The sequence below is a fragment of the Mus pahari genome, unplaced genomic scaffold, assembly GCF_900095145.1.
Source record: "Mus pahari unplaced genomic scaffold, PAHARI_EIJ_v1.1 scaffold_9155_1, whole genome shotgun sequence".
Lineage (NCBI taxonomy): Eukaryota > Metazoa > Chordata > Mammalia > Rodentia > Muridae > Mus > Mus pahari.
The window spans coordinates 5,027-22,080 of NW_018393666.1; the positions used below are offsets into that span (position 1 = coordinate 5,027).

Sequence of the window (17,054 nt, forward strand, 5' to 3'; positions counted from 1 at the left end):
CCTCCGGTAGTACTATGTCCAATTTTCTGAGGAACCGCCAGACTGATTTCCAGAGTGGTTGAACAAGCTTGCAATCCCACCAGCAATGGAGGAGTGTTCTTATTGCTTATTATGTTGGAGAATCTTTTGGGTATATGCCAAGGAGTGATAAAACAGGGTCTTCAGGTAAGACTATGTCCAATTTTCTGAGGAACTGCCAGACTGATTTCCAGAGTGGTTGTACTAGATTGAAAACCCACCAACAATGAAGGAGTGTTCCTCTTTCTCTACATACTCACCAGCATCTGCTGTCACCTGAGAAAATGTGGTATACTTACATATTGGAGTATTACCCACCTATTAAAAATGATGAACTCATGAAATACTTAGGCAAATGGATGGAGCTAGAAAATATAATCCTGAGTGAGGTAACCCAATTACAAAAGAACACATATGAGATGTACTCACTGATCAGTGGATATCAGTCCCAAAGTTCTGCATACCCAAGATACAATCCACAGATGATATGAAGCTCAAGAAAAAGGAAGACCAAAGTGTGGGTGCTTCAGTCCTTCTTAGAAAAGGGAACAAAATACTCATGGCAGCAAATATGGGGACAAAGTGTAGAGCAGAGACTGAAGGAAATGCCTTCCAGAGAATGTCCCACCTTAGGATTCATCCCATATACAGGCAATAAATCTGACACTATTGTAGATGCCAAGAAATGCTTGCTGAAAGAGCCTCATATAGCTGTCTCCTAAGAGGCCCTTCCAGAACCTTACAAATGCAGAGGCAGATGCTTGCAGCCAACCATTGGACTGAGTGCCGTGTCCCCAATAGAGGAGTTAGAGAAAGGACTGAAGGAGCTGAAGGGGTTTGCAACACCATAGGAAGAACATAGGTTTGCAACATCAATGGAAGAAGCCTATATTCGGTTGAAATATTAATTTTAAAATAAGGCTAGAGCTTGTGATTGGGCAGTGGAATGAGGGGGCAGAGCTGAAAGTTTTAGAGAGGGTACAGAGGAAGAAGACGTAAGTCAAGATGAGACAGGACAGAGAAGGGACCAGAAAGAGAAGAAGATGGAGCTTACTCACATGGTCTGGAGAATCCACAAGTCACTAGAGATTTCATAAATGGGCAATAAGCAGTATAGGTTGCTTTTGCCCAATCTAGGTGTACAGCTTGTATTTATATCAATTGACTTTTGTGTTCTTTGTGTGGGTATTTTGGGATTGGAGATTTATCGATGTGGGAACTAAAAAGGGGCCCAAGAAAGAGAGAGAGGGAGGATCAATGTCCAGCCAGAGTTCCACCTATGCTCTGGACAGGCGGATGTGGGAAGGCTGCCAGATGCTTTCAATTTAGCCCTGGGTGGGCATCCAAGCCTCTGACTCACTCAACGGGGGGAGGTGGACAAGGGGGAGCCCTTACCTGGGGGCCCTGGGCCACACCCTATAGCCCTGGGGTTATGGGAGAGAGGGAAGAGGGAAGAGAGGTTCCCACACAGGTGAGAGTCTGTGCACCTGGACAGAGACAGTCTATGGTTTTAGAGCTGTATTGTAGAATGGCAGGAGGAAAGAGAGAAGGTAGGAGAGAGAGAGAGAGAGAGAGAGAGAGAGAGAGAGAGAGAGAGAGAGAAAACTAGAGAGAAAGAGAGAGTCAGAGGGAGAGAGTGAGAGTGAGAGGAGAGGAGAGTAAGAGCAAGAGAACAAAGGAGTGAGAGGAGTGAGAGAGCAAGGAGGGGCCAAACAGCCCCCTTTAAAATGATCTGCTATATTTTTTGTTCCTAGGTAATTGGGGAGGAGTTTAGCCTGAAGGTCAGAAGCTTGGGACATTGTCTACATGACTTCTAGCCATGCTTCTCTTGTGGGGGCTGTGGGGAGCAGTAACTTAGGCAAGAGCCAGAGTTCCAGGAGCATGAGGGAACACCTCCTGTCCCATGTAGGTAAATTATGACCACCGGGTTCCAGGGTTCAGCATCTCATCTCAACCTGAGACCAGGCTGTCTGTGCATAGCCCAATGCCCCACATACCAATATAAATCTGACTGGTTATAACAAGTCTCTAGTGTTGTTATTTTATGGGGCCAAGAGTATCTGAGCTACTGGTATCTGACTTTTGGCAGGCTAGCCACAGGGGTCGATGGCCTGGAAAAATTGGAGTGGCTTAGCAGCATTTGATCAAGCGAACCATGGGGGTCTGCAAGAGTGCCATTGCAGGTGCACAGTTCGTTAAGCATGAATTGATTTAATTTTTAAACTACATGCTACATCTGGGTGGGAGATGGGGCAGGGAAGGGAAAAGGGGAACATGATCAGGTACAAGGAGGGGGGAAAGGAATACAGGAGAGAAGACAGCAGAATCAATGGAAATATGTACCCTTGAGGGGTGTAAGGTAAGGGGGACCCTCTAGAAAATACCAGATACTTGGGATGTGAGAGACTCTCTGGACACAATGGGGGTGACCTTAGCCAAAATGCCCAGCAATGTGGAGAGGGAACTCAAAGTGTCTATTTCCAGTAGATAGGCAGGGTCTCAAGTAGTAGGATGGGGTACTAAGTCACAGTTAAAATTTTTGACTCAGAATTGTTTCTGTCTAAAAGAACTGCAGGGACAAAAATGGAGAAGAGTCTGAAAGAAAAGTTGTCCACTGACCATCACAACTTGGGATCCATCTCATAGAGGGGATACCAAGGCCGGACACTATTACTGATGTTATGATGTGCTTACAAATGGGAACCTGGCATGGCTGTCCTCTGAGAGGTTCTACCAGCAGCTGACTGAGACATATGGAGATCCTAACACCTAACCATTGGGCTGAAGTCAGTGACCCCCATGGTTGAATTAGGGGAAGGATTGAAGAACCTGTAGGGCAGGGTAGCCTCATAGGAAGGCCAGTAGTCTCAACTAACCTGGACCCCAGGGAGACTGAACCACCAACCAGGATCATACACAGGCTGGTATAAGGAGCCTGGCACATATATAGCAGGAGACTGCTTGCTTCAGAGGGAGAAGCGCTTCTTTCTTCAGAGCCTTCAGGCCCCAGTATAGGGTAAGGCTGGGGTGGGGGCACCCTCTTGAAGGCAAAGGAATGGAATAAGGAACTGTGGGAGGGGGAACCATGAGTGGCGCAATGACTGGAATGTAACATATATATATATATATATATATATATATATATATATATATATATATATATAAAAGTAAAAGGCCTTAAAAGAGATTCTCTAATTTGGCTTGTCAAGTGGTGGCTGGCATTAGAGCACTAATGAGAAATGAAAGTATGATCAGGGATAGCTTTACCAGAAACAAATCATATACAGAAAATGTCATTTGGAGAGATATGATATCCATGTATTTCTGTTGATTGTGTGTGTGTGTGTGTGTGTGTGTGTGTGTGTGTGTGTGTATTTATATATTTCCATTTTGTATCATTTTGGATGTGTACTTGTTTTATATTGCTTTAATTATACAGATACATGCCCTCTGTAATCAGATATTCTCCAGGTTACTTATTGTATAGAAATGTTGGATTTTTAAAAGACTATTTCTGCATCTAATGAAACGAAAAACTATGTTTTCTATTCCTGAGTTTGTCTATGCCATGGATATATATATATATATATATATATATATATATATATATATATATATGAATCATTAGTGAATTTCTGAGATAAAAGAAGTTCAAGAGATTCAATCCTGATAATTGTCCTTTTCATGTATTATTTAATTTGGTTTGCAAGCATTTTATGGAGAATTTTCACAACAGTGATTTGTCTATACATCTCTTGATTTTGGTTTGCAAGTATTTTATCTAGAAATTTGTGCTTATGTTCACCAAGGAAATTCACCTATAGATCTCTTTTTAATGAAGTTTTTTTCTATATTTTCCACCAGTATAGCATTCCATTTACATGAAAGATTTTTTGGATGTTTTCTTTCTTTTTTCATTTTCAGAATACTTTGAGTAGTAATGATGATAATCTCTGAAATTCTGACAGATTCTATACTGAAATATTGTCAAATTATTTTTGTTGCTATGAGTTTGTTTAAATTATTTATTTCATCTAGACATAACTTTAACATGTCATATACATCTAGAAATACATATATTTTATTTTAGATTTTTGAGATTGGTAGAATTGAAAACTTGAAATTATGTCCTTACGATTAAACTTTTTCAAGGTCTGAAACTCATAAAACTGCAGGATACAAAATTAGTGTGTAAGAATCAGTAGCTTTCTAATAAAAATGACCAAAAAATAAAAACCTGGATAGAAATCAGAAAATCAGTTTCATTCACAGTTGCTTCACAAATATCTTGGAATTAATGTAAGATTGTTAAAGTCTTGTAAAATAAAACCTTTAAGACACTGGAAAAAGAAATTCTAGAAGACACCAGGAAATAGAAATAACTTCCATGAAGATTTGGTGACATTAATATTGTAAAATGAGCTACATATCAAAAGGAATCTGCAGATTCAATTAAATCTTCTTCAAAATTCGATTGCAAATTTTCCAAACTGAATGACATTGCAGGCAACAGATCAGGTTTAAACATCAACCAGCTGGTGTCCTTCTCAGATATGACTTGGTGTTGCTACTAAAGTACAGCTCTGTCTGCGGAATGATTTCAGCCAGTAACACGGGTGCAACACAATGTCCGAACTAAAATATAGCAGACACTGGGGACAAAAAATAGGTAGATCTATGAATTCTGGATATGCCTGGTCTGCACAATGATGTCAGGGCAGGAACCTCTGCTGATAAAGCCATTTAAAAACAACAGTCTGGGATTCAAAATGACAGTTTTTCCTTAAATGTATTATATAGGTTTTTGATTAATAATAATTAGGAGGGTCCTTAGCAATTAAAAATGAAATGCAAGCCAATCTTAAATTTGTATAAATATTAATGGGCATCTGTATATGTTCATCGACATATGGTATGCTTATAATTTCAAATTGAAATATTATTCTTTTCTGTTGCCAAAACACATTTTACCCTAGGAAGGATGTATTCGGCTTGTCAATGTGCGGAGTTGAGGTAGGGGCAGAGTTGATTTGCTTTTATCCAGCAGAAAAATAAAAGCTATGCTCATAGGAGCTAACATATAATTTCAAGGGTAGAATTTCAAGGTACTCTGAGCAGTCAGGTTGTCTACTTGGAATGTGGGGCTCCCACAGAACTAACAGCAACTCATGAGAGCTAACTTGATAATGGATGTCACACTAGTATGAGAGCTCTATAATTGTCAGCTTACACATTAATCCTTCTTTCTTAGGTAAAGCAAAGGAGATTGAAAAGAATGAAATTAAACAAATAGGGTTAGATTATTGAATGTACCCTTGAACTAAAAAGTACTTTATAGCCATAATGCTACATTGGTAGTATCTTTATATTTTGATGCAGAATTGAGGTTATATTTTGTTACATTTGTACATAATTTTATACATTGATACAAGTTTAAGATTTACATTGGTATAAATCTCTTGATATTGATAAGATTAATTTTGTTACAACATAATATATGTATGTTTCAACCCTTGTTGTACTCTGACTATGCAACTCATTTTTTGAAAAAGATTTATTTATTTACTGCATGTAAGTACCCTGTAGCTGTCTTCAGACACTCCAGAAGAGGGCATCAGATCTCATTACAGATGGTTGTGAGCCACCATGTGGTTGCTGGGATTTGAACTCTGGACCTTCGGAAGAGCAGTCGGTGCTCTTACTCACTGAGCCATCTCACCAGCCCCCTATGCAACTCATTTTAAGAATACAAGGTTTATTCCCAATCATTTTAATACCTGATATTATAAACTGTTAAAGATAATTAATACAAGTTAATAGCCAGACGGTCAAATTCATAGTCATATCATTTGTCTAGATCATAAATGAAATATGCATCCTGTGTTGAATAGATAATATGTAGCTGGAGACAGGCAGTGTTTTCTTGTTCAGATATGCTATAAATAGATCGATGTTATTCAAAAGCATTAGAGATCCAGAGAATATGATATTTAAAATTATTTTATTATTTAAAGATCTTTTGACTGTGACACATGTCTGCTCCTGAAAGTACCACAATGCCACTTCAAAGAAATGATGAGCACAAATAACCTCCATGTGCAGTTGCTTTTAGTGGCAAGCTAGCCACTGGTTAAGAAATGCCCTAACTTCATCTGCAGACAATGCTGTGCAGATACTCAATTGCTAAGCTTTGTCCAGACAGAGTATGATAGTCCTTCATAATTCCTGCTTCTCTTAAGACCTGTCAGACATATTGGTCCAGAAGGCTAAAGATGGATGTTTCAATGTTATAGAAGCAGTATTGGGGACTTCCGTGAAATCGGCTGTCTCTGTCAGTTCCTGCACTTTTTTACTCAAGTAAGATTTATTACTTCTCTGGCCTTTTATGGGGTTGAAGACTATGTAAGTCAAACAATTAAACTTAAGTTGTTAGCATTTAGGAAGATAGTTAGGTCTAAGAAGATGCTTTTAAGTTAAATTACAAATTAGGATGGAAATTAATTCTGATGCAAAACTCTAAACTCACGAGGATAGAACATAGGATACTTTTTTCTGAGTTGCCAGATATGAGCAGACTGGACTATTTGAATGTAACTCTAACTTAATAATTTCATAACTTGTTTCATAATTGTTCCTTCTGAAATAGAAAGAGCCTTATTATTTAGACAAAATGGGGAATTCTTGAGGTATGTTCCTTTGCTATATATTACAATGCTAACTACTGTTCTCGAAGACCTGGTTGCATCTAGGTATGAGAGAATCTGACATACAATGTGACCTTGATACTTAATTTAAAACTGTTGGTTAAATAAAGATGCTGACAGCCAATAGGTGGGCAGAAGAGTCATAATGGGGTTTGGATTTCCCAGGCTTGGGGTCTGAGGAGAACCACAAGGACAGAGAAGAAGGTGGTGAGAGGCGGAAGCTACCCTGGTGTAGGTGAACCATGAAAACATACTCACAAGGGATAGACAACTGGATTTATGAGATGCACAGATAGAACATGGCAGACTATCACCTGGCTTAATTAATACAGAAGTAGACATAATAGCATGGAGGGTAGATATTTGTAGGCTTAAATTTTTCTCAACCCTACTTTTAATACTAGTTATTAAATGTTTCAACCTGCTTTGAGAGGTAGTAGATAAGAAAGGTTCTTAGGAAACAGGGGAAGTGGATCTGATTTGAAATTCTCTGGAGTAAATCCCATCTGTGTTATTAGGTAATCATCAGTTCAGTTCATAGGATTCAGCAGTGACAGCTCAATCTACTTGCAAATACTTCAGGAATATGCCAGCAGTCCAGTTCAATAGATTCAGGATAGAAAACATAAGTCAGAAGTAGTGGCATGACCATCAGAGATAGACAGCTGATTGGGCACAAGTCATCAGGATTGATCAGGAGCTCCAAGGATGCCATGAGAAGTTCTTGGATGTGCCTCTCACAATAAAGTGAAGGTCAGAAAAGACTCGAGACCAAGAAGTGTCGCAAAGCTAAATCTACACACAAGCCTCTGTATCAGTTGAGTCCTATTTACACTACCTCTAAAAATCATGTGTGTTCCATGAATCTTGCATTACCACATGTTTTGCATCAGTATGTGAGTCTGTCTTAGCAAAACTCTATGTGAGTCTGAATCAGATGATATTACTTTGACAATTGGCCTGAGTCCTCAAAAGTGGCAAGAAGCCACCAGCATACTCTAGAAGATTTTTGGTGTGTTTCACACTATGGAATCATGACAAATGGAGCTCAACAATGAAGGTAAGGTGAACCAATACATGTGTGTCATTAGGGAAGAATCCTTTGTCATGCATACTTTCACATTCTTGCTTCAGCAAAACATCTTTTTATTTTTTTTTATTTGTGTTCACTTTAGGAAACACTCCTTTACATGTTTTCCCCAGCAAAACACAATCAGATAAATTGACTTTCCAAAGAAACCAGAAGTTTCCACGTCAGATATCTGCCCAGCAGCAGTGATGATTAAGGCTCGTTATAAATATAAAGGTTGGGTAGAGTTTTAATCTGGGAAGTGAATAACCAAAGTCAGGGTAGAAACCCAATGTGAGATTAAATGTTTCCTACTGCACAGCACTATTGGGCATAGTCTCAGGTTATTCTTATTCACAATGGAGGGATACTTGTGGATATCTGTGATCACTGATCTTCTAGTCACAAAAGCTTAGGTATCCATCAAATGATAAACTAAAGTGAAAAATACGTGAATATATATAGTGCAATATAATGTCTGTCTTATGAAAACTGAGAATGTAAGATTTACAGAGATATGGGTGAAACTTGAAATATTTTTAATGCCTATGATAAAATAAATCCAGAAAGGCAAATTGCACATAACATTTTTTTCGAATATATGGATGTTAGCTTTGTCTTTTGGTATGTGTGCTTAAATAGCCCTATAAGCCACAAGTCTCATAACTAGTCGTTAGGTTGATTATGGGAAAAAAGACAAAAGCACACTAGGTACAATTGAAAAAACTAAAGTAATGATGCAGGAAAGTTTAGGAGCAGGGTAGAGTAGGGATAACTAAGACCAAAATCACAGAAAACACCACACGTGATATATAGATATATATTTACATGTATAAAATATATATCTATATATCACATGTATACATTGATATCTATATCTATCTACCTATACCTATACTTATACCTATATATCTATATCTATGTCTATATCTATATCTATATCTATATCTATATCTATATCTATATCTATAACAATAAAAGCAGTTTAAACTGACTTACCCTTTTACAGAGAGACAAAAGTTCTCCTAGACATTCATTCACAAAGAAAGACTTTGGCCAATAATAGGTTACCTCCTGTTTTTAGTTTCTGGTTTGCATGCACAAAACATTAAAGTCTATGACAATAGTCCTTGGTCATACTCCAAGACTGATAGTTAGACTCTATTACTGAAGGCACTACATACTAATATCACAGACATAAAGAAATCAAGCTTTGGGTGGTGGTGGCGCATGCCTTTAATCCCAGCATTTGGGAGGCAGAGCCAGCTGGATTTCTGAGTTCGAGGCCAGCCTGGTCTACAGAGTGAGTTCCAGGATAGCCAGGGCTACACAGAGAAACCCTGTCTTGAAAACAAAACAAATCAAAAAATAAAAAAGAAATCAAGCTTTTCTGGAATCTGGAAGTTTTATCTCTACTAGTGAGCTTTTAGGGAGAAGAATGGTTCTGTGTATCCTTGGAGGTTGTGATCAACAGTGAGGGAAAATAATAACTTGCCTTCTTCATGGTATGTCTATTGGTGTAATAGTGGCATAATGCTAAGAAAGAATTCCATCCTGGTCTTTGTAACTGGGCCAAAGGTTCATTGCTGAATAGGTCAGGTCATAGACCCAATGGGAGAACCTAACATTTTTATAGTCACCATTATATTTTACTATAGTAAAATGTTAGGAAAATAGTAGATATAGCAGAAGCAAACAAATCAGAAAGCAATACTATTTGTGACCTAGGGACTAACTTCAAATATAAAATAAGTGATAAATTATGACAAGTATGATTTTACAGCTGTTGTAGTACTACTGTACAAAAACAAAAATAAAAAAGGAAAGTAAAACCAAAATCAACAACCCACAGCAATGAAATAGTAAACTCAGTGACAGTGGGTAAAAGAATGCAGAGGCACTTATACACTCCTAGTGGTTTTTTTCATCCATAGTATACAAGATCACCATGAAAGAAAAAATAAATTTTCCAAGTCTCTTAAACTGGTAAACACTTATGCCATGTGAACCACAGTGAATGTTATTTGGACACTACCTCCTGACTGGATGCCCTGGAAGTAGATTTCCAGAAGTTTCTAATTCAATGGCTCTGCATGAGGCAGAGAAAGCATTTGGCTGGTGTAGGTAATGCATACATAATAGAAGAATTTTGGGCTAAGAAAGTCATGCTTACAAATGACTTTATGATTACTATAAATGTAATACCACTTAAGTATCTATTTCCCCCATTCCTCATTCTTCTCATGTCACATCCTGACTTAATTCCGTATATATGGCCTCCACTTCTTGATCTTCATTGTAACATATACACAAATGAATAATTATAAATATATTACTTAGAGGATTCTCTCAGTGTTATCTGCATATACTTGTTTCTAGGGCTGACATCTAGATATTGGATAGCTATTCAGGGGGGTCATTCTTGAGGAAGATTCATTATCCTTGCAGTTTGTTATTTAGGGATGAGCCCTCATGAGATTTCCCCCTGCTATTAGAGACATCAACTGTCTTTGAACAAATCAGGTCTTTGTTAGGTAGCTAGGTTTTTTAGATTTCAGGCAGGAAGATTCTTTGTCATAAATACAAGGCACAATAATCTTCAGAATATGAGCATTCTTATACTGTATGTTTTTAGAAAGTTCCTTAAACTGCTACATATGTCCACATGTCTGTGTTTTTCTGAAATTTAACAGGCTGCCTTCTCTACTTGAATACCCCTTTATATGTTAAGAATAATTCCCTTCTTCTGTGCATATATATTAGATCCTAATGTACCCTTAGTTACCTTTTTGGGAATCCTCCATATTGTTGGAATTTTGGGAGTTCATCATCAGCTGAAGAAAATCTACTGGGTTCTGAAAGCAGTCAGAAATATCAAAGGCAGATATGTGTTTTGGGAGCTTGAAAGTGGAAATTTAATGAAGAACTTAAACATTCTTACTAGGCTATAACTTATTTAAGGCTAGAATATAGTTACTGTTGCCTGAATTACTAGTAAAACAAATCATTAGATTTTGGAGAACAACAACTGTACTATGATATAGTGTCATGCTGTCATGCCCAACACCTTTTTTTCTTTACTCATGGCTTTCTCTGATTCTGAACATCTGTTGATGAGCACAAGCCTCTGGATGGATGATTATAGTTCCCTCTCCTGTCATAGGCACTTGTTTAGAAAGAAATTCTGTACACAGAATCTGTCAGTCATTTCCTTGACACAGTCTTAACCCATATCACATAATTATTGACTGCTATCTGTGGCTCTAATTTCTGAGTTTTAAATGATTACCTACAAATGCTTCAAACTCCAGAATGCTACAAAATAACAGGTCAGGCACAATACTGACTCCTTGACATTCTTCTGCTCTCAATTTTTTTCTGTCACCATTCCTTGTACAGCATATGGGCTGCATTAGGTAAACTTAGTTATACATTTGGCAATCTCTATTGTCAAACATAACTGCCCAAGGTCTAGGCAAGCCACAATCAAACTGAACAGACAAAATTCATCAAATATCTCATAGGGTCTCCTCTGAGGAATGTGTGACTTTTGTTATTATTGCTTTTGAATTGAAAGAAATTTTGTCATATCTTACCTCTTTGCTATTTTCAAGCCGATTTTTTTTGGTCTTCTCTACAAATTTTGTAAAAAAATTTATAGCATCACTTGGAAACATGGAGATGTTTAGTTTATTATATATTTGGTGAAGAAATGGAAAGATTTCTATAAAGAAAAGAAAACAAATATGATGAAAATACAAATTTAAATTTTTGACAGTTGTTTTATAATTCAATAATTTAGGTGAAAAAAACAAGAAGGAATCATTGTGCTAGAAATGAATATAATGATAACATATAGTCTACCATGCTTAAAAGTAATTGAAGCATTGATTTTTAAATGAAAACACATACGCACTAAGAAGAGTTTTGCTCCAGAAAAATTCATGTTGGAGTTTTATGAAATATTTAAGAGACAATTCACACCAATTTTTCATACGAGTTTCCAAAACTTAGAAAATTGCATAAAAGTGGAAAATGAAATCTGGAAGCTTCTACTGCCCTGTTTCCAAAATCAGAACAAGTTTTGAAAAGTAATCCTTTATAGAGGCATGACTTGAAAGTGCCATAAGTGACCTTAGCAAAACATTTACCATCTTAATGAAATGAATCTTGCTATATAGCAGCATGCATGCTATCTAATAATGCACAAGACAGAATAAAATAAAATTACACAAACAGTCAAAGATGGAATATTACTAAAAATTTCAAGAATAACTCAAAATTTTTTTCTAATTATTGTTCTCAGATAATTAGGAATCACGTAAGGTTCCCTTAACTTTCTGAAAATTGTGAACAGAAACTAAAAACTCAAAAATTGAGTGTTGAAGTATTTCTTATTACTTTCAGGTAAAGGACAATGGAAGCTTGCTCATTCTATCATCACACTTATTCAGCTATTAGAATCACAAAACAATGTTCATATGTCTTTTGGATACTGTATTTATACACTGAAATGAACAAACATAAATTGTCATGTGTTCTGGAGTTTGAGACCAAGAAGCACTAGTTTTGAGAGAAGATGTTTTAAAATTAAGAAAGAATTGCAGTGTTGATGACGAATTGCATACCTTTATACATGCTAGGTAAGTATGCTATCAGGAAGCTCCTTCCCTCCCTGGGTTTGGGCAAGAATTATGATAGTAGGTCAGCTAGGTCAAGGATTGTAATATTCCTGCCTCTTGCAGTATTTCTGGGCACAAAAATATTCTCCAACACATTTAACACAATATTATTCTTTTACTTATGCATATCCATATCTAATAGAAAAACAAGGTCAATATGAGATTTTGACCAAGAAAATAAAACTTAGACAATCCTCAAAGTGGTATCCTCTGTTTTACATCTTCTGGACCATTATAATTTATTATCCATGGAGGCCTGTAGCCACCTGGTTCAACACAGAAACACTAACTGTAAATGCAGTCACAAAGTCCAGCAGGAACTATCGGGCCAGGCAACACCAGGGACAAACAGATGGCTAAAGGCTATAATAAGAATATATTCAAGAAAAGCCAGGATAATATGGCACCACTAGAACTCAGATATTCTACTACAGCAAGCTCTGCATATCCTAACAGAAAGAAAATGACCTTGAATCTAGTCTTGCAAAGATGATAGAAACCTTTAAAGAGGAAATAAGTAAATCCCCTAAAGAAATACAGGAAAGTACAAATTGGTGAAGGAAATGAGTAAAACTGTTCATGACCTGAAAAATGGAATTAGAAGCAATAAAGAAAACACAAACTGAGGCAATCTTGGAGAGAGAAAACCCAGAAAGAGAACAGGGACAAAGACACAAGCATCACCAATAGAATATAGGAAATGGAAGAGACATATTCATGCATAGAAAATACAATAGAAGATGCTGATATACCAGTCAAAGAAAATGTTAAATCTAAAAAAATTCCTGATACAAAACTTCCAGGAATCTCTAATATTATGGAAAGAGAAAATATAGCAATAATAGGAATAGAGGAAGATTTTCTGTCTGAAAACACCAGAAAATATCTTCAACAAAATCACAGAAGAAAATATCCCTAACTTAAAGAAAGGAATGGGTATAAGCATACAAGAAGCTTACAGAATACTAAATTGGACCAAAAAAGAAAAATCCTCATGTGACATAATAATGAAAAAACTAAATATGCAAGGCAAAGTAAGAATATTGAAAGCTACAAAGGATACAGCCAACAAACATATAAGGTCAGATGTATCAAAACAGTGCCTGACTTTTCAAGAAAGATGGACAGATGTCAAGCAGACACATAGAGAAGACAGATGTCAGCCCACATTACAAGGCTCAGCAAAACTTTCAATCACCATGGATGGAGAAACCAATATATTCCACAACAAAACCAAATTTAAAAAATATATTTCCAGTAGTCTATCCCTACAGTAGATACTATAAGGAAAATTCCAACTAAGCAAGGCTAACTATACTCAAGAAAACACAAAATTAATATTTTCACACAAGCCAAACTAAAGGAACTCTTATTCCTTCATACATACACACACACACACACACACACACACACACACACACGCACGCACACACACACACATTCACACACATTGACAAACATACAATATCAACACAAAAGTAACAGGAACTATCAATCTTTAGTTATTAATATCTTTCCACATCAGTGGACTCAATTCACCAATTAAAACACACAGGCAAACAGAGAGGTTTTGAGAACAGAATCCATCACTCTGCCACATACAAGAAATACACCTAGGCAAAAATGATAGACATTAACTCTGAATAAATGGTTAGAAAAATATTTCCAAGCAAACAAACCCAAGAAACCAGCTGCAGTAGCTATCCTAATATCTAATAAAACAGATTATCAGCCAAAATTAATAAAAAAGACAGGGAAAGTCACTTCATACTCAACAAAGGAACGATCCACTAGGCTGATGTCTGAATTCTATCTATGTGTCAAGTGCAAGGGTGCTTATGTTCATAAAAGAAACATTACTAAAATTTAAATCACATACTGAACCACACATTAACAGTGGGTGACTTCAAGACCCCACTCTCATCAATGAACAAATCATCAAAAGAGAAGCTTAACAGAGATACAGAGAAAGTAACAGATAGTAAGAATGAAAAGGGTGTTAACAGATAGCTACATAACATTTTATCCAAACACAAAGAATGCCATTTCTTCTCAGCTCCTTAAGGAATCATCTCCCAAACTGACTATATACTCAGTCAAAAGGAAGTCTAGAAGGATACCAGATTAACCCTTTGTATATCATTAGACTATTATAGATTAAGACTGGACTTCATCAACAACAGAAAGCCTACATACTCCTGGGAACCAAAGTACTGTCTTGCCAATGAGGACTGGGTCAAAGATGAAATAACTCAAAGGCTTTCTAAGATACACTGAAAATGAAGGCACAACATACCCAAACAATGAAAGAAGTGATAAGAGGAAATGTTATAGCACTATGTGACTTCATAAAGAAACGTGAAATCTCATACTAGCAACTTAACAGCACACGTGAAAGTCTTAAAACAAAAAGAAGCAAACATACTTAAAAGGAGTAAATGGCAAAGAGTAGTCAAACTTAGGACTGAAATCAATCAATTTTAAACAAAAAGAATAATACAGAGAATTAAATCAAGAGCTGGTTCTTTGAGAAAATCAACATGATAGAGAAACTCTTTGCCAAACTTACTAAAAGGCGGAAAGACAGTGTCCAAATTAACAAAATTGGAAATGAAAAGGAAGACATAACAGCAGGCACTGAGGAAATTTCAAAAAAAAATCATTAGGTCTTACTTCAAAAATGTGTATCCCACAAAATTGGAAAATCTAAACAAACTGGATGATTTACTAAACAGATACCTCATACCAAAGTTAAATCTAATATATATATTTAAACTACATATACTTATATATTACTGTATAGTTAATATATACTTGATAATATAGTATAATTAATATATTAATATATAAAATATTAATGTATATTTAAATAGTCCTAATACCCTATGGAAAAGTAGCTTTCATTAAAAGTTTCCCAATTGAAAAAGCACAAGAACACACGGCTTTAGTGCAGAGTTTAATAGACTTTCAAAAAAGAGCTATTGCCAAGACTCCTCAGACTATTCCAAAAAATAAAAACATAAAAAGAAATAGTGCCGAACTCCTTCTTTGTGGCCACAGTTACCCTGATATCTACACTACATCAAGAACCAACATTAAAGAGAATCTCATCTGATCAGTGATGGCGCACACCTTTAATCTCCACACTCAGGAGGCAGAGGCAGGCAGATTTGAGGTCAGCCTGGTCTACAGAGTGAGTTCCAAGAGAGCCAGGGCTATATAGAGAAACCCTGTCTTGAAACAAACAAACAAACAAACTAACATCTATCCCGGGTCCCTCAGAGACCAGTCTGCACAGGAGAGCTCATGGTCTGCAGAAGCAACATAGATTCTTGGGGACAGGGTCCCTTTGGGCCTTCATCTTCAGCCAGGAGGCAGAGCTAAGACCCAGATTTCTGCACACTTTCCCCACCAGAGGAGAGCTTGCCTGTAGAGAATGCTCTGACCACTGAGACTGAGGGGAGATTTGTACTCTCAGGAGTGCTGACAGAGGCTAACAGAATCACAAGAGGAACAAGTTCCAGTCAGAGACAGCTATAATAACTAACACTAGAGATTACCAGATGGTGAAATGCAAACTTAAGAATCTTACTAACAGAAACCAAGACCAATCAGAATCATCAGAACCAAGCACTCCCACCACAGCAAGTCCTGGATACCCCAAAACACTCAATAAGAAAGATTCAGATTTAAAATCATATCTCATGACGCTGGTAGAGGATTTTAAGAAGGAATTAATAACTCAAAGAAATACAGGAGAACACTGCTAAACAGGTAGAAGTGCTTAAGGAGGAAGCACAAAAATCCATTAAAGAATTACAGGAAAACACTGTTAAACAAGTAGAAGCTCTTAAAGAAGAATCACAGAAATCCCTTAAAGAATTACAGGAAAACACAACTAATCAGGTGACGGAATTGAATAAAACCATCCAAGATCTAAAAATGGAAGTAGAAACAATGAAGAAAACCCAAAGAAAGAGAACTCTGGAGATAGAAACCCAAAGAAAGTAATCAGGAACCATACATGCAAGCATCAGCCACAGAATACAAGAGATGGAAGAGAGAATCTCAGGTGCAGAATATTCCATAAAAATATGAACAAAACAATCAAAGAAAATGAAAAATACAAAATGATCCTAACCCCAAACATCTAGGAAAACGACACAATGAGAAGACCAAACCTAAGGATAATAGGTATAGATGAGAATGAAGATTTTCAACTTAATGGGTCTGTAAATATCTTCAACAAAATTATAGAAGAAAACTTCCCTAACCTAAAGAAAGAGATGCCCATGAACATACAAGTAGCCTATAGAACTCCAAATAGACTGGACCAGAAAAGAAATTCTCACAACACAGAATAATCAGAACAAAAATTCCACCAAATGAAGATAGAATATTAAAAGAAGTAAGAGAAAAAGGTCAAGTAACATATACAGGCAGACTTATTAGAATTACACAGATTTTTCACCAGAGACTATGAAAGCCAGAAGATCCTGGACAGATGTTATACAGACCCTAAGAGAACACAAATGCCAGCCCAGGCTACTATACCCAGTAAAACTCTCAATTACCATAGAT

At 36.6% G+C, this 17,054-nt stretch overlaps 1 protein-coding gene across 1 annotated transcript in view; it reads right to left on the bottom strand.

The window, feature by feature from the left end:
* The window catches only part of LOC115063365 (cytochrome P450 3A14-like), a gene marked incomplete at both ends in the record, with an annotated part of 27,963 nt that overhangs the window by 4,127 nt on the left and 6,782 nt on the right, over nt 1-17,054 (bottom strand). The window contains 2 exons of the mRNA XM_029534754.1: nt 10,577-10,646; nt 11,388-11,515. Of these exons, the coding sequence (XP_029390614.1) occupies nt 10,577-10,646; nt 11,388-11,515 (198 nt within the window). The remainder of the gene's footprint in view (nt 1-10,576; nt 10,647-11,387; nt 11,516-17,054) is intronic.